Here is a 23370-nt window from a genome sequence, read left to right as displayed (position 1 = left end):
CAAGACAATAAAAACACCTAATTGTTGATGGGGACAGATAGAGACAGATTTTATATTAGCTTGAGCAGTGGGGAACAGAAAGACTGTTCTCTGCAAATGGTGTGATTTCACTGAGGAACATGACAGATCTTTTATCTTACTGTAAATCAGTCAACCTATTCTGTGATCACCTTACAGCAGCCTCAATACAAACAAGTGAAAAATAGTGGACGAATCCAGGTTTCCTGGGTCACCTCCTTTATAACCCTCCCAAACTACCTGTTGCACCTACTCAGCTCATTCTGCAGAGATGCTGGCATCTGACCTTGATCAGAGACCAGGCTAAACCTCTGCTCTCACTCCATACAATCCAAACTTCCCTTACATCATGGTGTTCTGCACCTGGCAAAACAGGGGACAAAGTAAAAGCATCATCTGAAACAATGCTTTGACCACAACCCTTAGTAAGAAATGAATTAAATTGTGATTCATTATACATGTGTGAGAATGTGTACATATACACTCATAAACAAGTCACAGAAAATGATATTTACCCCTTGTATGGTACATGCTCATCATTTCTCTTCTACTCTATTCCATTTCTTTAATGTTGGCTTTTATATACTAATACTAGGTCCTGACCTATAGTTTAAAACAGTGATGTGGGCAGCCCCGGTGGCGCAGCAGCTTAGTGCCGCCTGTAGCCTAAGGTGTGTGATCCTGGAAACTCAGGATCGAGTCCCATGTTGAGCTCCCTGCATGGAGCCTGCTTCTCCCTCTGCCTGTGTCTCTGCCTCTCATGAATAAATAAATAAAATCTTTTAAAAAATAAAAAACAGTGATGTACAACAAATTTTGAGATATGTACTTATATTTCTTAAGTTAATCAACTTGGGATTGTAAAATTCTAAGATTTCTCTTTCCTGGCACATATATGTGAAGAGTTGAAAATCATTTTGAGAATAAAACAGGTGGACATCTGAGTCACAGCCACTTAGAATGCACATAAACAAAAAATACAAAGTCTGTGAGGGAGCCCAAATGAAGAGTGGAAGGAACTTACTGGAACTCAGCCAACCTGCTCAGGAGCAATGGGACACTTGAATATCAATGCTATGAAGCCATCTCATTATCCTTTTGCTAAATGAAATGATTAAGACTCTTGGAGAGGAGTACTTGGTTGAGTGTCTGCCTTTAGCTCAAGTCATGATACCAGGATCCTGGGATCAAGCTCCAAGCCAAGCTCCTTACTCCATGGGGAGCCTGCTTCTTCCCTCTCCCTCTGCCACTCTCCCTGCTTCTCAAATAAATACATATTTTAAAAAAATAAACATTAAAAAAATGACTAGGGGTTGGGGCGCCTGGATAGAGCAGTCAGTTGAGCATCCAACTCTTGGTTTCGGCTCAGGTAATGATCTGAGTCATGGGATCGAGCCCTCATCAGGCTCTGTGCTCAGCGCAGGGTCTGCTTAGGATTTTCTCTCCTTCTTCATCTGCCCGCCCCCACCCCCCCAACTCCATTCTCTCTCTAAAATAAAGGAGTTAATCTTAAAAAAAAAAAAAAAAAGGCTCTTGGGGTTGGAAAGAAACTTAAATAACAAATTCCATTTTCTCCTGTCAGATGACAAGAGTAAATCAGCATTTCCTTTGAAAATCTGAGTACTGAGTACTGACTTTGGTCCTATCCAAAAGAGTTAACTTCAATTAGAAACAGGAATTCACTAAAACATTGTTCAACCTTCTTCGTCTTTTTTTTTTTTTTCAGAACAATTACCTGAATTTTATTAGCCAAGGGAGAACAGCTTGAAGAGAAATAAATAACAAACAAAAGAGACATCTTTAGAATCCTTAAGTACATCATATATTTATAATTTAAGTATCATTTTTAAAAGGCCACTATTCATCAGTTCATTTAAATGTACCAACTTATATCACAGACCCACTTGTCAACTAAGTTAATGTTGACTGTCCTGCTCAGGAGACCATCCTTTGCATCTGACCTTGGTCTGAAATGGCAACAGAAAGGATGCCATTTAGTGGTTTATGATTAACACTTTGAAGGTAAACACAGCTCTGGAGGCAGATGCTTTTCGAGAAAATTCCCACCTGGCTATATGGTTCTGCACATCTGCCCTCCTCTTTCCTGGTGACATCCATGCCATCAACAGCCAAGCAGAAGGGAAGCAAAAGCTCATGAACAGCTGGTGCTGTGTCAGTCTTTGAGGGGAACATGCTCTAGCCTAGTTGGGAATGGCTTTCTGGAGCCTCCTTCCTGGTGGATAGCTTGTCATCCAACATTATGGGATCCTCTGGGATTTGCGACAACTCCCATGGTCTGTGAGTTCAGAATGTACTCTCAAGTAGGCAGTGACATCCACACCCAGTGGGACACACCTCTTGGGTCCGAAACCACTCCATCATGTGGCTGGTGTGCCCACCATGTCCGCAGGTCAGGCAGAAATTGGACGATCCTCGTACCGCCACATGGCAGATGGCACACTGGAAGGTAAAGCCTTTGCAGATGGCACACTGTGTGCCACGGACCTCACTCCGGCAGTGGCTGCAGTACACACCAAACTCTGCAAATGGTTGAAGGTGGCCAAAACAAGAGACATGGTAAGTTAGTTCTGCAAAAGGAAACTGGGTGCTGTGAGTAAGAATGAAGTATGCATCTTAGGAGTCTGCAGGGATTCTATTACAACAATGACTCTCTTTTTTATTTAAACAGCAGAAGCAGGGCAGCCCCAGTGGCTCAGCGGTTTAGTGCTGCCTTCAGCCTGGGGTGTGATCCTGGAGACCCAGGATCGAGTCCCACATCAGGCTCCCTGCATGGAGCCTGCTTCTCCCTCTGCCTGTGTCTCTGCCTGTCTCTGTCTGTCTCTCTGTCTCTGTCTCTCTCTCATGAATAAAGAAATAAAATCTTAAAAATAAATAAATAAATAAATAAATAAACAAACAAACAAACAAACAAACAGCAGAAGCAGACAAGTTGCTGTCACTGCAGGCTGGGTGCAGGTGGACAGTGCAGAAGATGCCCAGGTTGGGAGGCCTGGAGTGAAAACCCCAGGTGGTGGTTATGCCTAATCCTCTATGCCCATGGCTGCAGGGGCCTGGCTCAGAGAGGTGGCCACCAATTGTTTGTTGACAGAACTGAAGGACTCAGTGAAATCTGGCAACAGCTGATCAGAGTCACAGTGTCTTCCTTACTGTACACCAATGAGCAAGAGGCACAAGACAAGCCGTTCAGGACTCTGTGGTCAGGACCCCCTGACAGCTGGTCCCCAGACCCTGAGGGCTAACCCACCATCCACATCCTTGTGCGCCGCAGCCATGACCCTGAGTCCTGGCGGCCTGTGTTGATCCCATCTCCCCTGCCCAGCTTCCAGTGTGTCCCCCAGGAACAAACCTTCCCATGGCTGCACACTCTCTTCCAACAGTGCCCTTGGCACCTGGCCCTGCCTGCAGCCTACCGCCTCTGCCAGCCTCTGGAGGAAAGGCTGCATGGGTCCAGAGTCCCAAGGAGTGCTGGGACAGGAACAGCAGACCTGTGCCCCATTACTGCCTGAAGACTGTCACCCTCTCCCTTTGAGGAAATGCCACCTGGCTTTGCCATCCTTGCCTCTTGTCTGCCCTCATCTATGGCACTCTGGACAACTCCCCCACCCTGGTTCCCTCAGGATTCTGTCCTTGGTTCTTAATCTTCTCTTGACCCCAGTTCTTGGCACCATCCCTAGTGGTGCCAAAAGCTTCAAAAGCTACCCCCCAACCCTGTGCACACCTGGCCTCCCAGGTCCTTGCCTCCACCCTTTCACCCTTTCTAGCGAGAATTTCCCCTAGGGCCAGCCTAAGTGGCATGACATTATCATCACTTTTTTGCAAGTATTCCCAATTCTCCCTCCAGGGTACCATCCAGCAGAACCTCCAGCCCAGATGGAAGCTTTCAGCTACCCACTCGATGTCTGCCCCCAGCGCTCCTGAGGGAAGGCCCAATGGCAAGATACACTTCTCACTAAACACACAACACCCAACCAACCAACTCCCAGTGTTGCACAGTGGCTTCTATGCCACTTTCCCGATGGCACTTCTTGCCTCTACCACAGCCCATGGGCTCTTGACCCACCTCACTGCCTGCCTCCTCTCTCACCTAATGGCCTCTCCTTTTCCCTGAGAAAACACAAGCATTCACCTCCAGCTGCCAAACCTTCAAATTTCCCTTCCTGTTCATCTACTTCTCCCCTCCCATAATGGAGGAAGGTTCCTTTCTTGTACCAGGGCCAGTTCCTCTGCCTCAGGACAAAGGGCAATCACAAAAATGTACCCGTAAAGACTTTTATTTTTTTTAAATAGATTTTAATATTATTCATGAGAGACACACAGAGAGGCAGAGAATAAGCAGAGGGAGAAGCAGGCTCCCTGCAGGGAGCCTGATACAGGACTCAATCCCAGGACCCCAGGATCAAGCCAAAGGCAGACACTCAACCACTGAACCACCCAGGTGTCCCCCCCAATAAAAACTTTTAAAATACATGGTAACTAAGGAAAAATTTAATGGTAGTCCCAGTTCTGGTAAATCCTGAGACAAATTAAACTGGTTTGATAAGTTTGGTGAAAAATAGCCATGTCTTGTCACCCTATGCATAACTTTCTTTGTTAGGAAAGATTTTGATTAATGTTCTTGTGAAAAGCCTAATTAGTTGAAATTTCTTACATTTCCTTGACTAATTTTATTGGTTTGATAAGATTCAACCTTTAAAAATATGAGAATGTGGGGATCCCTGGGTGGCTCAGCGGTTTAGCGCCTGCCTTTGGCCCAGGGCATGACCCTGGAGTCCGGGATCGAGTCCTATGTCGGGGTCCCCGCATGGAGCCTGCTTCTCCCTCTGCCTGTGTCTCTGCCTCTCTCTCTCTCTGTCTCTGTGTCTCTCATAAATAAATAAAATCTTTAAAAAAATTTTTTTTAAAAATAAAAAAATAAATAAAAAGGGGTTCTTTGACATTTGAGATTACTGTAAATGTGAACTTAATTATTCTCCATATCTATCTGGGCAAAATTATTAAAACGTTCTCTCTCTGAAAATTTCAGTATGTCATTGGTAACTGTGCTTCTCCATACTATGTCAGTTTGAATGTAATCTCTAAAATCATTACTAACTTTAAGATTTTGAACTGATATTTCACTTAGTTAATTAATGAATCATTTGGGAGGATGTGGACAATTTCTAGGTAGATATAAACTCACAAAGATAGGGGATACAAAAACACTAAGTCACTAAATGTAATTCTAATATTTCTCTCTTGCCTCTCTTTTCTCTCTTGCCTCTGTTATACATAACAGAATGGCCGTTAGTTGAGAAGGACAGGCACACATCTGGGCTATGCTGATGCTGACTCTCACCACATCTGGAGATACGAAGGGATGCAGAGTTTGTGTGAAATCACAAGCTGTCAAGGTGTCTTTTACAGGAATACTGACAAACTTGGGGACCTCTGGGAAGGAAGCATATGACCAAGGGTGTAGGCTTTGCAGGTAAAATCCAGCAAATGTGAAATGGATCATTTGTGCTTCCTAATGGACAAATTAGTAAGGACAAGAAAAGTACGTCTGGCACATAAATGATCAAATTATGGTTCTTGGGGCACCTGGGTGGCTCAGTGGTTGAGCATCTGTCTTTGGCTCAGGTTGTGATCCTAGGGTCCTGGAATCGAGTCCCACATCAGGCTCCTCTCAAAAAGCCTGCTTCTCCCTCTACCTATGTCTCTGCCTCTCTCTCTGTCTCTCCTGAATAAATAAAATCTTAAAAAAAAAAAAAAGAAATTATGATTCCCAAGGCTTTATGAAACCCCCAGATAGGGGATCCCTGGGTTGCTCAGCGGTTTGGCCCCTGCCTTTGGCCCAGGGTGTGATCCTGGAGTCCCGGGATCGAGTCCCGCGTCGGGCTCCTGGCATGGAGCCTGCTTCTCCCTCCTCCTGTGTCTCTGCCTCTCTCTCTCTCTCTCTCCATGTCTATCATAAATAAATAAATCTTTAAAAAAAAAAAAAAAAAAGAAAGAAAGAAAGAAACCTCCAGATAGAAGCCAGTTCCAAAGGCTTAGCATCACATAGCCTTACATGCAGGAGAGCTGTGTGTATTAATTATCATCAATTACACAAATGTGAATAAAACCAAATGTAAATAAATAAGACATTAAGTTAATAAATGGAAGTAGAAAATTGCTGAACAAAATTTAAGCAGACAGACGCACATCTCTGGGGCAAATCTGGGGGGCGGTCAAATGCCTTGCTCTGCCACCATGATGATCAAGTGCCACATAGCACAATGGGAAAAAACAAAATCGAAAATCATCTTGTAATGGAGATGGTTTATGAAAAAAATATTCTGTCTAGCATTATCCCCTCAAATGAAGCCTTGAGCCCTTCTTATTAATCTAACCCCTTCAAAGAAAACCATTTTATTCCTAAAATTTGCTGCTGATATGGGATGACCCTTGCAGATGTGATAAGTCCAAGAGGAAACTGCTGGTTTTCCAGCAGTTGGAGACTAACTGTAGTCCTGGGAACTCTGTAGTATTTTTCTCTCAATATCTGCTATTCGCTAGATTTGAGCAGTCCAAATCTTCCAAAGTAATAAATAATAAAGATGAAAATACGTAATGCATTTGTGTGTGAGTGTATCTTTCATAATCCTACCCCTGTTGAAATCTTGCAATTCTGTTTGTAATGATATTAGAACATACTATTCATTCATCAGTATCATTTAAGTCTTCATGAGTTCCTGTTTTACTTCTCTAACTGGATTACAGACTTATTGACACCACCCCCAAACCACACCTTGTGTTTCCTTCTATGGCCAACATAACCTGGCATGATGCTTACAATAATAGATGTCACTAAGAGCGCAATGTATCAGTTACCAATCTCTGTGATTCATATATTTGTCTGAATACTAATTCTAAAAGACAAATTGTTCCAGGTCTTCATTGTTCTTTCTCTGGTACACTTTCATGTGCTTAGATGCTCTGAAAAATATATTGCCCAAATAGCCTTTTGCGTCTTTGCATTTCCTCAAGTACATATGCCAAAATAATCCATATTAAAATAATCCTTGTTGGGGTGCCTGGGTGGCTCAGTAAGTTAAGCATCTGCCTTCTGCTCAGGTCATGTTCTCAGGGTCCAGGGATCAAGCTCCGCATCAGGCTCCCTGCTCAGTGGGAGCCTGCTTCTCCCTCTGCCACTAGCTTGTGCTTTCCCTAATAAATAAATAAAATCTTAAAAAAAAAAATCCTTGTTATTCAGTATCTAAATCTCTGTATTACTTTGGTTTGTTTTTTAAGATTTTAAGTAATCTCTACACCCAATGTGGGGCTCAGACTCAAAACCCTGACACTGAGAGTCATCTGCTCCACCAACTGAGCCAGCCAGGTACCCCTTGTTTGGGCTTTTTAAATTAAAACTATATACACACAACTTAATGAGTCAAATAATGCTATATGTCTTATTAACAAAATCAGTATTCCCTTCCACTCCCTCGCCCATCACTCCCTGGAGGAAATCCTTCCAACTCATGTAACTTTTGGTTTCTACCCATTTATGAAGCTAATTCTTAATTTCCACATTTCAGCATTATCTCAACTTTCCTGTGGAAGCTTTTTTCACTCCTCAATCCATCTAACCACATATATACCCCATGCCTCATCTTCCCCACACAGTTCTATTATTACTTGGTTAGATCAACATTTTATTTTCACATCATCTAGCCAGGTGAACAGTATTTAAGCCAAGCCACGTACCATGACAACTTTTCCTTTCTTGCACATTTGGTTTTCCTTAGCAACCATTTTGTTTTTGTTTGCTTAATTTGCTTACCATAATTCACTTGCAAACCCTCTCTCAAATATCTGAATCTCTATAAATATACTGGACACTGAAATCTACTAGGTATTACCCTAACTTTCTCTTCTTGGAAACGTTCCTGAAACCAACCTGGAAGGGTCTGTCTCTGGGTCAGCTATGTGGATCTCCCTTTACCGTCACCTGACTCTGCTTTCCTAGATAGGCTGAAGGTTTACTTTCACACAGGACTGATCATTTGGGGCAGGATCCTGGGTTAGAAATCATTTTCTGGAGAATTCCAAAGGCATTGCTGCATCGTCGTCTCCCTTTCAGTATCCAGCTCACCACTCCTGAGAGGTGTGGTAGTGCCCACATTCCTTATCCTCTCTGTGTGTCCTGTTGTCCCTCCCTGGAAGCTCCCAGAGTACTCTCTCTATCCCAGGTCTGTCTTCACTCACCACACGAGGTGCTTGGTGGGCCCTTTCAATCTGGAAAAGTGTCTGCCTTCTCTGGAGGATGAAATTTCTGTTGTAGTAGAGGAAGAGTCATAACCTGCAGGGACGTGGGGAGCCTAGAAGGGCTTATCAAACAATCCTCCTGTGTTTAGTCTCACCTTCGTACCACTCCTAGAGGCGCTGGGCATCACCAAACCCTGATCCATTGGGAGTAGGGGCGGTGGTTCTGTCACGTGTGGTTGTTTCTCTGCCTGTCAGTTCAGGCCTCGTAACATCAGCTACCACTAAGATACCTGCCTCCCTGGTCCTCAAGGGTATGCTGACATTACTCCCCTCAGTTATGCCTTTTCAGGAAAGCTCTGGATAGATGCTTTGGTGGAGGTGTGTGGGGGAGAGAGGGAATCAGTGTGTGCTCAGATCACCCTCCATGTCACCCTTTAAAACACATCTCTTCTCTTAGCTCCTTTCAGATTACACTCTTGCTTCTCCTTAAAACTCACTGGTGTTGCCTTCTGAGTCTGTTCCTGGCTCTTCCTCTAGATTCAAGCTGCGAGTGCTGGCTTCTCTCAAGGCCCAGAGTGGGCAGGCTCTCACTCTCCCTGTACTCTCCCTCCCCACCCCCAGGTCCCAGGTCATACGCATTCTCACAGCTCCAAGTACCACCTACATGCTGAAGATTCCCAAATTGCTAGTTCTCCCCCCAGGCTCCCGTTTGAGCTCCAGACTCACATCTGGCAGCCTAGATGACTTGTATGGTCTGTCCCAAACAGACCTCTTAATTCTCTTCCAGCCTCTTCTATCTGAGAATATGACACCACCACGCACCCCCCTCAGTTGCCCAAGATGGAAACCTAGGAATCATCTAAGTTTTGTCCCTTCCTCTCAATCCCACATCCAATTTGTTAGCATATCATGCTGAGTCTACCTCTGAAATGTATTCCTAATCCATCCCCCTCTCCCCCTCTGTTGACATCGCCCAGGGCTAGGCAGTCATCTCCCTCAGACTACCCTAACAGTCTTCAAACTTCTACCCCTCCCCCTCCAAGCCTTTCTTCATATAATAGCCAGTGATTCTCTTAAAATAGGAACCAGAGCATGTCACTTATACCTCTTAAAACCCTTTGAAGTTTACCATTGAACTCAGAATACATCCTAATTCTGTACCATGACTTGCAAGTCCCTAATTATCTTACAATCTAATTTGGTACCCCTCTTCTCACTCACTGTGTTCTAGCCACTGTCCTTGCTTCACTTGTTTGATGTCTGCTGCTCTCTGCACAGATGGTTTCTCATCCTTTAGTCTCAGCCCCTCAGAAAGGCCTTTTGGCCAAACATCACCTGAAATCCTCCCTCCTTGCTCTCCCTGCACCAACATCCTTTATGTTTGCTCATTAACACTGATCACAACCTCTAATTTTTAAATTTTTCTCCCCCACTAGTCTGTGAGTTCCACGAGGGGAAGGAATGTGCTAGCCTGATATATATTAGTTGAATATATGAATGAGTACCCCTCCTTCAAATCGACATCTAAGTACTGTGTTTAAAATTACTTCCACTTAGAAGAGAAATTTATTCTTGTCATGGAATGAAAGGGTTTTTGGAAGGTTAGAGCAGACTTCGAATGCTTCAGAAATTTCTGCTTGTGAGCAGCTAAAAGACTTCACTCCAAGTCTTATGTTACAAAATAAATTATAGGCCTTTTCAGAGAGTGATAGGAAAAGAAACTCATATTCACCAATCCCTTTGTGAGGATCAGGAGGACAGGAGACAAACTTCAGCACCTCAGCTCGTTTCTCTCTCAGACCCCAGCGATAGAGGATTTCTCCATAGCATTTCTTAAAGTCATCAAATTGCTGGGTATTGGCGGGGTCCAGAAGCCTGGATAAAACTCAAAAGATTTCCTGTCAGTTCCTTTAAGAAGAAACAAGCTCGATACCAAAGGCACGTAACATACCTTTCTTACAGCAAGAGTCTTGATTTGGGGGAATCCAAGCATTATGAAACTGCAGCCCTTGCTGGGGAAGGCTGTTACCTTTTATTTTTATCATGCTGATCACGTTCTCGCTCACGAGGATCGCTGTAGGTAAGACTGCCAAAACGGATTTCTTCTGGGGAAGACTCTCCCCAAGGGGAGGAGACATGTTCTGCCTCTCTTCCCGCTGAAGCAAATCAAATGGGAAGGAAAGAGCGAAATGAGAGGCAGCATGGGAAGTGTCTGAAAACTCATATAATGCAGAGTGTGCTCAATTTAGTCGCTGGAAGAAAAATAAGCTAAGCTGAAGATGCTGAGAAATAGAACTAAACTGGACTCTTTCCTAGCCTTACCTTTTCATCTAGATACTTACTGTTAAGGTAACCTGATAAGTAAGTACACACATGATGATTAAGCTACAAATTATGGCACAGTGACACAGAATATTAGATAAAACAGTCATTACTGATACAGACTTTTTAAAGGACATGAGAAAATGTTCATGATAAAATTAAAAACACAACACAAAAGCATATATATAGAATGGCCCTTCACACACACACACACACACAGACTAGGAAAATGTTTTGGAATATTAACAGACATTATTTCTAGGTGCAGGTTCAGTGATGATTATTTTCTTCTCTAATACTTTTCGGTTTTTTTTCCCCCCACTGGGCATGTATTACTTTTTTTTAAAAACATTTATTTATTTATTTATTTGAGAGAGAGAGAGAATGTTCATACATGCATGCAAGCAGGGGTGAGGGACAGAGAGAGGAGGAGAGAAAGAACCTCCAGCAGACTCCCCACTGAGCATGGAGCCTGATGTGGGGCTCACTCTCATGACCCTGAGATTATGACCTGAGCTGAAACCAAGAGTTGCATGCTTACCTGACTGAGCCACCAAGGCACCCCCAGTTATTACTTTTATAATAAAGAAAATTAAAGGAACAAGATTTCTGTCTTTCCCACCTCATTCCCCTAAATGGGAAATGTCTTTCTAGGAAAGAAAAACTTCACTTGTTGGAACATTTTAAAATTTCAAACATTTTGAAGTTTCATAGTTTGAAAACTATTCTGAATATCATAAAATGAATTTTCCTGGCCTTGTGCAAATGGTACTGGTACAATGTTTTTCTGTATGACACAGAATCATTGTTGGCAAGAGAGCGATATACTCTCAGGAAATTATTTGACACCGTACTTATTGGCCACAAACTACTATTTTTCATTTGGGTCTATTTTTTTATTACCTTTTATCTCTTATTATCAAACAACTGTAACTATGACTTCTTTGCCTGCCCTGCCTCTAACAGGCTCCACGTCCTACTTCAAAGTCTCTACAAGTGTAGCTTCGATTCTATAGACTGGGAAACTAAATCACCAAGCTCATTCAAGTTCTATATAAAATAAGAAAAAATTTTGAAAAAAAATAAAGAAAAGAAAAGGGGGGGTTGCCTGGGTGGCTCAGTTGGTTAAGCGTCTGCCTTCGGCTCAGATCACGATCCCAGGGTCGTGGGGTCAGGCCACACATCGGGCTCCCTGTTCCATGGGGAGCTTGCTTCTCCCTCTCCCTCTGCCTGTTGCTCCCCCTGCTTGTCAAATAAATAAATAATGCCTTAAAAAAAAACAAAAGAAAAAAGAAAATTAAGATGATTTTTAAAAAGAAATTTCAAATATCCGGAAAATACAAACACACTTATTTGTCAAAGAGACCCTTATGGCCAGCTAGAATCAGGCTTGTCTTTCTTTCTCCACATTGAGAAGAGGTACATGGGAAGAGACAGGTAACAAGAAGTGGTAAATGATGGGGGTGGGTTTCTAGGGGTGAACAATGAGAAGTCCCACTGTCAGTCCTGGCAAGGCACAAAGACATACCGGAAACTGGCCTGTACGGGTCTGGGCCTTGCTAACTAACTACAGCATCCCCGTACATTAAATTTGAAGAGAAATGAGAAACAAGGAAAATATAGTGTATCTATCAACTGAAGTTTACACATTAATGATTCACACACAGTTTTCAGAGTTCTAGAAATCCAGCGTGGCCAAGCCAGCTCCATACCAACCTATGTTCCAGCCACCAGCATTGAGCCCTGGGTCTGACATGCTTGAGCAGGAGCCCGAGGAAGTAAAGCTAGGCTGCAGGACAAAGAGGAGCCATATCAGAACAGGTTTCCCTTAGGGAAGTCAGATACAAAACACAAGGCCTCCAGCTTACATATCGGCTGTGGGACACCATAAGGTTAGAGGACCGGCCAGGAAAGGGTCCAAAGGGGTTTGGTATTCCCTGAGGCCGAGACTGGGCTTCAAACACGCTGCAGAGCATGGCCAAGGTCTGGACATCCCGGAGTCGGCAGTAATGAGCCAACCTGGAGGGAAAAAAGAGAGAAAAAAAGTCAAGAAAAGAGATAGAGGAAGGATAACTGTCATAGTTGTGGTGAGCTGTTGACAGAAGGGCAGAAGGAGGGATTCTCAATTCAGCCTCACAAACCCATCAGGAACCAGGGCTTTCTCCAGATTCAGAAGCTTATACTCTTGAGTTTGGCTAAATTTGTTTTGGAAAAGAATGTATCCAAGTATTATAAATGAGCTGAATAGCCCATCTGAAAGCTTCTGGTTGGCATCCAGGCATGGCTCAGACTTGAATGTAGCTTCCCCAAGAACTAAGTGGACTAAACTAACAACTGAATGAAACCATGCATGTGCTCCTGGTCTCCCCAACTCCAAGAATCACTCTTCACTCATAACCAATGCTATGTGAAGGTGCTCAGAACACTGTACCACCACCACCACAGTATGGAGAGCTGGAAATAGACTCAAATGTGGAATTACGGATATGAGTTATTAAATAAGAATAACAAGGAATATTTTTACCTTTTAGGTACTTACATCCTCTTTGCTCCTTTTAGGATTATTAACCAGGATGTGAGGTAGTGATCAGAGCAACTTGGCCTTTGGGAATGGAATGATACTGATACTTTCCTACCAACCAATGTCTAGTATCTCTTAAAGTGTTTTCACACCATCATATCTGAGCCTTATGTGATGTGGACAGAACAACCATTATCATCCCTGCATCACCATTTGCAACTGAAGCTTCAGCATAGGTCCCACGTCCAGCCTTAACAAGTAAGTCAAGCAATCCTCTACCTGAAGGAATTAGAGCTTCTCTATCAGGCTCTGAGCCTCACAGTATAAAGGTTTGAGTGGTATGATCTGTGGTAAACCATTTTCTTTTTTTTCTTTTTTTTTTTTTTGTGGTAAACCATTTTCACATTGTATTTCCAGCTTGCCACATTTCAGTGCAATAAATCCAACACAAATTTGGTGTTTCCATAAACTGCCAAATAGGGTGAAAAATATCATTGCCCTTGAAAAATGCGTAAGTCAACATGGAATTAGAGAATCTGCTCTTGGAGGCAAAGCTCTATAGCACTCAAGAAATTTACCATTTCAAGAGTTCAAACTCCTGTGTTCAGACTGGTGTGACTTATGGGCTAAAGCACAAATCTCTAAAGGACACAAGTCTCAAATCCCTGTTGTAAATGACAAATACTGTATACTTCCTTCTGTTATGTTAGTTCTGCACAGATATTATTGTAGCATTAACGTGAAAGATCTCACTTTTGCCCATTCTCAGACCTCTTCGATGAAAACGCTTACAAATGCTTAAAAGACCTAAAATTTATATTACTTGTTTTCCTCACATTTAGCTCTTAAAACCTACAAGGACTCGAGCAGCTGTCGCCCAAAGGGATGTCGAGCCCAGGGTGTTTCCAAATCTGGGTCAGACTTCGGACCAAGGCAAAGATCTGTAGCAACTGTAGCCAGCGACCAAACCTGGAACAGATTGAAGAGAAACACTCAAAGTCAGACTGGTCAGGACAGGACCAGGAAACATGAAAGAACCTCACCTCTCCTCCACACACAGCCTACAGCCTTGATGCTCTCAGGGCAATAAAAACTGAGAACATGAAGCCCCCTTCCAGATATATCAAATCAAATTTGCATTTTAACACAATACTCTGGGGACTGTAATGCTCGAGAAACACTAGTCTTAAAAACTTTTATTAAGAGGGGAGGAGCAAGATGGCGGAAGATTAGGGTCTCCAAATCACCTGTCCCCACCAAATTACCTAGAAAACCTTCCAATCATCCTGAAAATCTATGAATTCGGCCTGAGAATTAAAGAGAGAACACCTGGAATGCAACAGTGAGAAGAGTTCACGCTTCTACCAAGGTAGGAAGACGGGGAAAAAGAAGTAAAGAAACAAAGGCCTCCAAGGGGGGCCCCCGCGAGGAGCCGGGCTGAGGCCGGGGCGAGTGTCCCCAGGACAGGAGAGCCCCGACCCGGAGGAGCAGGAGCTGCACCAACCTTCCCGGGCGGAAAGGGGCTCGTGGGGAGTTGGAGCAGGACCCAGGAGGGCGGGGATGCCCTCGGGCTCCCCGGGACAGTAACAGAGCAACTGCGCGCCCAGGAGAGTGCGCCGAGCTCCCTAAGGGCTGCAGCGCGCACGGCGGGACCCGGCGGGACCCGGAGCAGCTCGGAGGGGCTCGGGCAGAGGAAGAGGCTCCGTGCGGAGGGGGCTGCGCGGTTCCAGGAGCAGCTCGGAGGGGCTCGGGCGGCAGCTCCGCGGAGGGGGTTGCGCGGCCCGGGAGCGCGAATCCACCAGCGCAGGCCCCGGAGCACAGGGCGCCGGGACACAGCCCAGGATCCCGCCTCCCCCGGGACAGGCAGAGGCCGGGAGGGCCCAGGACAGCCTCCCAGGACAGCGAGGACGCTCCTGCCCCAGCTGAGCAGATCAGCGGCCCCGCCCCGGAGCCTCCAGGCCCTGCAGACGGAGTTCCTGCCGGAGCTGAATCCAGGTTTCCAGAGCTGGCCCGCCACTGGGGCTGTTCCTCCTGCGGCCTCACGGGGTAAACAACCCCCACTGAGCCCTGCACCAGGAGGGGCACAGCAGCTCCCCCAACTGCTAACACCTGAAAATCAGCACAGCAGGCCCCTCCCCCAGAACACCAGCTAGACTGACAACTTCCAGGAGAAGCCAAGGGACTTAAAGTACACAGAATCAGAAGATACTCCCCCGTGGTTCTTTTTTGTTTTGTTTTGTTTTGTTTTGTTTTGCTTTTTGATTTGTTTCCTTCCCCCACCCCCCTTTTTTTCTCCTTTCTTTTTCTTTCTCTTTTTCTTTTTTTTTTTTCGTTTTTTTTTTCTTCCCTTTTTTTTCTCTTTCTCTTTTCTTTCCTTCTTTCTCTCCTCTCTTTTTCTCTTTTTCCCAATACAACTTGCTTTTGGCCACTCTGCACTGAGCAAAATGACTAGAAGGAAAACCTCACCTCAAAAGAAAGAATCAGAAACAGTCCTCTCTCCCACAGAGTTACAAAATCTGGATTACAATTCAATGTCAGAAAGCCAATTCAGAAGCACTATTATACAGCTACTGGTGGCTCTAGAAAAAAGTATAAAGGACTCAAGAGACTTCATGACTGCAGAATTTAGAGCTAATCAGGCAGAAATTAAAAATCAATTGAATGAGATGCAATCCAAACTAGAAGTCCTAACGACGAGGGTTAACGAGGTGGAAGAACGAGTGAGTGACATAGAAGACAACTTGATAGCAAAGAGGGAAACTGAGGAAAAAAGAGACAAACAATTAAAAGACCATGAGGATAGATTAAGGGAAATAAACGACAGCCTGAGAAAGAAAAACCTACGTTTAATTGGGGTTCCCGAGGGCGCCGAAAGGGACAGAGGGCCAGAATATGTATTTGAACAAATTCTAGCTGAAAACTTTCCTAACCTGGGAAGGGAAACAGGCATTCAGATCCAGGAAATAGAGAGATCCCCCCCTAAAATCAATAAAAACCGTTCAACACCTCGACATTTAATAGTGAAGCTTGCAAATTCCAAAGATAAAGAGAAGATCCTTAAAGCAGCAAGAGACAAGAAATCCCTGACTTTTATGGGGAGGAGTATTAGGGTAACAGCAGACCTCTCCACAGAGACCTGGCAGGCCAGAAAGGGCTGGCAGGATATATTCAGGGTCCTAAATGAGAAGAACATGCAACCAAGAATACTTTATCCAGCAAGGCTCTCATTCAAAATGGAAGGAGAGATAAAGAGCTTCCAAGACAGGCAGCAACTGAAAGAATATGTGACCTCCAAACCAGCTCTGCAAGAAATTTTAAGGGGGACTCTTAAAATTCCCCTTTAAGAAGAAGTTCAGTGGAACAGTCCACAAAAACAAGGACTGAATAGATATCATGATGACACTAAACTCATATCTCTCAATAGTAACTCTGAATGTGAACGGGCTTAATGACCCCATCAAAAGGCGCAGGGTTTCAGACTGGATAAAAAAGCAGGACCCATCTATTTGCTGTCTACAAGAGACTCATTTTAGACAGAAGGACACCTACAGCCTGAAAATAAAAGGTTGGAGAACCATTTACCATTCGAATGGTCCTCAAAAGAAAGCAGGGGTAGCCATCCTTATATCAGATAAACTAAAATTTACCCCAAAGACTGTAGTGAGAGATGAAGAGGGACACTATATCATACTTAAAGGATCTATTCAACAAGAGGACTTAACAATCCTCAATATATATGCCCCGAATGTGGGAGCTGCCAAATATATAAATCAATTATTAACCAAAGTGAAGAAATACTTAGATAATAATACACTTATACTTGGTGACTTCAATCTAGCTCTTTCTATACTCGATAGGTCTTCTAAGCACAACATCTCCAAAGAAACGAGAGCTTTAAATGATACACTGGACCAGATGGATTTCACAGATATCTACAGAACTTTACATCCAAACTCAACTGAATACACATTCTTCTCAAGCGCACATGGAACTTTCTCCAGAATAGACCACATATTTGGTCACAAATCGGGTCTGAACCGATACCAAAAGATTGGGATTGTCCCCTGCATATTCTCAGACCATAATGCCTTGAAATTAGAACTAAATCACAACAAGAAGTTTGGAAGGACCTCAAACACGTGGAGGTTAAGGACCATCCTGCTAAAAGATAAAAGGGTTAACCAGGAAATTAAGGAAGAATTAAAAAGATTCATGGAAACTAATGAGAATGAAGATACAACCGTTCAAAATCTTTGGGATGCAGCAAAAGCAGTCCTAAGGGGGAAATACATCGCAATACAAGCATCCATTCAAAAACTGGAAAGAACTCAAATACAAAAGCTAACCTTACACATAAAGGAGCTAGAGAAAAAACAGCAAATAGATCCTACACCCAAGAGAAGAAGGGAGTTAATAAAGATTCGAGCAGAACTCAACGAAATCGAGACCAGAAGAACTGTGGAACAGATCAACAAAACCAGGAGTTGGTTCTTTGAAAGAATTAACAAGATAGATAAACCATTAGCCAGCCTTATTAAAAAGAAGAGAGAGAAGACTCAAATTAATAAAATCATGAATGAGAAAGGAGAGATCACTACCAACACCAAGGAAATACAAACGATTTTAAAAACATATTATGAACAGCTATACACCAATAAATTAGGCAATCTAGAAGAAATGGACGCATTCCTGGAAAGCCACAAACTACCAAAACTGGAACAGGAAGAAATAGAAAACCTGAACAGGCCAATAACCAGGGAGGAAATTGAAGCAGTCATCAAAAACCTCCCAAGACACAAGAGTCCAGGGCCAGATGGCTTCCCAGGGGAATTCTATCAAATGTTTAAAGAAGAAACCATACCTATTCTCCTAAAGCTGTTTGGAAAGATAGAAAGAGATGGAGTACTTCCAAATTCGTTCTATGAGGCCAGCATCACCTTAATTCCAAAACCAGACAAAGACCCCACCAAAAAGGAGAATTACAGACCAATATCCCTGATGAACATGGATGCAAAAATTCTCAACAAGATACTGGCCAATAGGATCCAACAGTACATTAAAAAAATTATTCACCATGACCAAGTAGGATTTATCCCTGGGACACAAGGCTGGTTCAACACCCGTAAAACAATCAATGTGATTCATCATATCAGCAAGAGAAAAACCAAGAACCATATGATCCTCTCATTAGATGCAGAGAAAGCATTTGACAAAATACAGCATCCATTCCTGATCAAAACTCTTCAGAGTGTAGGGATAGAGGGAACATTCCTCGACATCTTAAAAGCCATCTATGAAAAGCCCACAGCAAATATCATTCTCAATGGGGAAGCACTGGGAGCCTTTCCCCTAAGATCAGGAACAAGACAGGGATGTCCACTCTCACCACTGCTGTTCAACATAGTACTGGAAGTCCTAGCCTCAGCAATCAGACAACAAAAAGACATTAAAGGCATTCAAATTGGCAAAGAAGAAGTCAAACTCTCCCTCTTCGCCGATGACATGATACTCTACATAGAAAACCCAAAAGTCTCTACCCCAAGATTGCTAGAACTCATACAGCAATTCGGTAGCATGGCAGGATACAAAATCAATGCCCAGAAGTCAGTGGCATTTCTATACACTAACAATGAGACTGAAGAAAGAGAAATTAAGGAGTCAATCCCATTTACAATTGCACCCAAAAGCATAAGATACCTAGGAATAAACCTAACCAAAGATGTAAAGGATCTATACCCTCAAAACTATAGAACACTTCTGAAAGAAATTGAGGAAGACACAAAGAGATGGAAAAATATTCCATGCTCATGGACTGGCAGAATTAATATTGTGAAAATGTCAATGTTACCCAGGGCAATATACACGTTTAATGCAATCCCTATCAAAATACCATGGACTTTCTTCAGAGAGTTAGAACAAATTATTTTAAGATTTGTGTGGAATCAGAAAAGACCCCGAATAGCCAGGGGAATATTAAAAAAGAAAACCAGAGCTGGGGGCATCACAATGCTGGATTTCAGGTTGTACTACAAAGCTGTGGTCATCAAGACAGTGTGGTACTGGCACAAAAACAGACACATAGATCAGTGGAACAGAATAGAGAATCCAGAAGTGGACCCTGAACTTTATGGGCAACTAATATTCGATAAAGGAGGAAAGACTATCCATTGGAAGAAAGACAGTCTCTTCAACAAATGGTGCTGGGAAAATTGGACATCCACATGCAGAAGAATGAAACTAGACCACTCTCTTTCACCATACACAAAGATAAACTCAAAATGGATGAAAGATCTAAATGTGAGACAAGATTCCATCAAAATCCTAGAGAAGAACACAGGCAACACCCTTTTTGAACTCGGCCATAGTAACTTCTTGCAAGATACATCCACGAAGGCAAAAGAAACAAAAGCAAAAATGAACTATTGGGACTTCATCAAGATAAGAAGCTTTTGCACAGCAAAGGATACAGTCAACAAAACTCAAAGACAACCTACAGAATGGGAGAAGATATTTGCAAATGACATATCAGATAAAGGGCTAGTATCCAAGATCTATAAAGAACTTATTAAACTCAACAGCAAAGAAACAAACAATCCAATCATGAAATGGGCAAAAGACATGAACAGAAATCTCACAGAGGAGGACATAGACATGGCCAACATGCATATGAGAAAATGCTCTGCATCACTTGCCATCAGGGAAATACAAATCAAAACCACAATGAGATACCACCTCACACCAGTGAGAATGGGGAAAATTAACAAGGCAGGAAACAACAAATGTTGGAGAGGATGTGGAGAAAAGGGAACCCTCATACACTGTTGGTGGGAATGTGAACTGGTGTAGCCACTCTGGAAAACTGTGTGGAGGTTCCTCAAACAGTTAAAAATAGACCTGCCCTACGACCCAGTAATTGCACTGTTGGGGATTTACCCCAAAGATACAAATGCAATGAAACGCCGGGACACCTGCACCCTGATGTTTATAGCAGCAATGGCTACAATAGCCAAACTGTGGAAGGAGCCTCGGTGTCCAACGAAAGATGAATGGATAAAGAAGATGTGGTTTATGTATACAATGGAATATTACTCAGCTATTAGAAATGACAAATACCCACCATTTGCTTCAACGTGGATGGAACTGGAGGGTATTATGCTGAGTGAAGTAAGCCAGTCGGAGAAGGACAAACATTATATGTTCTCATTCATTTGGGGAATATAAATAATAGTGAAAGGGAATATAAGGGAAGGGGGAAGAAATGTGTGGGAAATATCAGAAAGAGAGACAGAACGTAAAGACTGCTAACTCTGGGAAACGAACTAGGGGTGGTAGAAGGGGAGGAGGGCGGGGGGTGGGAGTGAATGGGTGACGGGCACTGGGGGTTATTCTGTATGTTAGTAAATTGAACACCAATAAAAAATAAATTTAAAAAAAAAACTTTTATTAAGCAAACTTCAAAGAAATGATACCATGCATTAACCCCAATGGGTTGTCTCAAGTGATTTCTTCCACTGCTTCATTAGTGAACAGGCAGAGAGAGGGGGAAAAAAGCATTCTGGACCACATTTCAGATCTGTCCTTTGCCCAAGTAATGGGAAACTGTTGCTTTCATTACAAAAGTTCCAGTATACCCTCAAAGCTGAAGAAAAATAGGCCAGAACAAAATAGACTTGACTTTCTTTTTGTTGACATCAAATCTGAGGAATATCTCCAAAACTGAAATCTCTTAGGGCTTGGGGTCATCAGGAAGAAACTAATATCCACTAGGTGTCTATTAAATCCAAGATTTAGTACACACTAATATTAAAAACATCATGCCATCAACAGAACCTCCTTCCTTCCACACTTTTAAAAATGGAATACTACTTTTGGGAAATCTTTCTTAGTACCAATACATCATTATATGACCACTAACTGGAAAACAGTATACTAGACTGTGAGAAACTTGAAAGGAAGAAAATACAGACTTTAATCGAGGAGTCTATAATCTAAGAAAAAAATAAACAAAAATATTGAAAAACAAGTAAAAAAACCCACATCAGGTATGTTAAGAATCAATTAAGTTAGGTGGCACTGGGGCACCTGGGTTGCTCAGCAGTTGAGCATCTGTTTTCAGCTCAGGCATGATCCCAGGGTCCTGGGATCAAGTCCCACATTGGGCTCCCCACAGGGAACCTCCTTCTCTTTCTGCCTGTATCTCTGCCTCTCTGTGTCTCTCACAAATAAATGAATAAAATCTTTTAAATTAATAAATGAATAAAATAGGTGGCACTAATATACTCAAGCACAGGAGTATCGATTAAAACAAGATACATGAACAGATACATAAATCAATGGAACAGAATTAGAGAATCCAGAAGTGGACCTTCAACTTTATGGTCAACTAATATTCGACAAAGCAGGAAAGACTATCCACTGGAAAAAAGACAGTCTCTTCAATAAATAGTCCAGGGAAAATTGGATAGCTACATGCAGAAGAATGAAACTAGATCATTCTCTTATACCATACACAAAGGTAAACTCAAAATGGATGAAAGATCTAAATGTGAGACAAGATTCCATCAAAATCCTAGAGGAGAACACAGGCAACACCCTTTTTGAACTTGGCCACAGCAACTTCTTGCAAGATACATCCATGAGGGCAAGAGAAACAAAAGCAAAACTGAATTATTGGGACTTCATCAAAATAAAAGGCTTCCACAGCAAAAGAAACAGTCAACAAAACTAAAAGACAATCTACAGAATGGGAGAAGATATTTGCAAATCACATATCAGATAAAGGGCTAGTATCCAAGATCTATAAAGAACTTATTAAACTCAACAGCAAAGAAACAAACAATCCAATCATGAAATGGGCAAAAGATATGAAGAGAAATTTCACTGAGGAAGACATAGACATGGCCAACAAGCACATGAGAAAATGCTCTGCATCACTGGCCATCAGGGAAATACAAATCAAAACCACAATGAGATACCACCTCACACCAGTGAGAATGGGGAAAATTAACAAGACAGGAAACAACAAATGTTGGAGAGGATGTGGAGAAAGGGGAACCCTCTTGCACTGTTGGTGGGAATGTGAACTGGTGCAGCCACTGGAAAACTGTGTGTGCGATGATTCCTCAAAGAGTTAAAAATAGAGCTACCCTACGACCCAGCAATTGCACTGCTGGGGATTTACCCCAAAGATACAGATGCAATGAAATGCCGGAACACCTGCACCCCAATGTTTATAGTAGCAATGTTCACAACAGCCAAACTGTGGAAGGAGCCTCAGTGTCCATCGAAAGATGAATGGATAAAGAAGCTGTGGTCTATGTATACAATGGAATATTACTCAGCCATTAGAAACAACAAATACCCACCATTTGCTTCGACGTGGATGGAACTGGAGGGTATTATGCTAAGTGAAATAAGTCAATCGGAAAAGGACAAATATTATATGGTCTCATTCATTTGGGGAATATAAAAATTAGTGAAAGGGAATAAAGGGAAAGGAGAGAAAATGAGTGAAAATATCAGTGAGGGTGACAAAACATGAGAGACACCTAACTCTGGGAAATGAACAAGGGTAGTGGAGTGGAAAGGGAGGTAGGCGGGGGGTTGGGGTGACTGGGTGAATGGCACTGAGGGGGGCAATTGAGGGGATGAGCACTGGTGTTATGCTAACTGTTGGCAAATTGAACTCCAATAAAAAAAATAAAAATAAATAAATAAAACAAGATATATGAGGTTTACTTTCGTTTCTATACAATAACCCACCCAAACGGTTGCTAAGAGAAGTTAATGTCTTTCTGGGATAGGACAGGATGTTTTTACCCTGGCTGAAAATTTAGGCATGTTACTGCCTCACCTTTTTTTTTTTTTAATAAATTTATTTTTTATTGGTGTTCAATTTACCAACATACAGAATAACACCCAGTGCTCATCCCGTCAAGTGCCCCCTTCAGTACCCGTCACCCATTCATCCTCATCCCCCGCCCTCCTCCCCTTCCACCACCCCTATACCAGCAATGTCCACAATAGCCAAACTGTGGAAGGAGCCTCGGTGTCCATCGAAAGATGAATGGATAAAGAAGATGTGGTTTATGTATACAATGGAATATTCCTCAGCCATTAGAAACAACAAATACCCACCATTTGCTTCAACGTGGATGGAACTGGAGGGTATTATGCTGAGTGAAATAAGTCAATCGGAGAAAGACAAACATTATATGTTCTCATTCATTTGGAATATAAATAATAGTGAAAGGGAATAT

The 23370-nt window shown here is 42.7% G+C and overlaps 1 protein-coding gene across 2 annotated transcripts in view; it reads right to left on the bottom strand.

Moving 5' to 3' along the window:
* Positions 1-1817: 1817 nt before the first annotated feature.
* The window catches only part of WDR59 (WD repeat domain 59), a 104126-nt gene continuing 82573 nt past the window's right edge, over positions 1818-23370 (bottom strand). For both annotated transcript variants that reach the window (XM_025426830.3, XM_025426831.3), the window contains 6 exons: positions 13968-14080; positions 12459-12609; positions 12307-12379; positions 10298-10424; positions 10001-10143; positions 1818-2558 (listed from right to left, as the gene is read on the bottom strand). In XM_025426830.3, coding sequence (XP_025282615.1) covers positions 2323-2558; positions 10001-10143; positions 10298-10424; positions 12307-12379; positions 12459-12609; positions 13968-14080 — 843 coding nt within the window. In that variant the 3' untranslated portion in view covers positions 1818-2322. The remainder of the gene's footprint in view (positions 2559-10000; positions 10144-10297; positions 10425-12306; positions 12380-12458; positions 12610-13967; positions 14081-23370) is intronic.

The sequence above is a fragment of the Canis lupus genome, chromosome 5 (assembly GCF_003254725.2).
Source record: "Canis lupus dingo isolate Sandy chromosome 5, ASM325472v2, whole genome shotgun sequence".
Taxonomy (NCBI): domain Eukaryota; kingdom Metazoa; phylum Chordata; class Mammalia; order Carnivora; family Canidae; genus Canis; species Canis lupus.
Note: the sequence above shows the minus strand (reverse complement) of the source record. Positions and strands in the feature narration are given on the sequence as shown.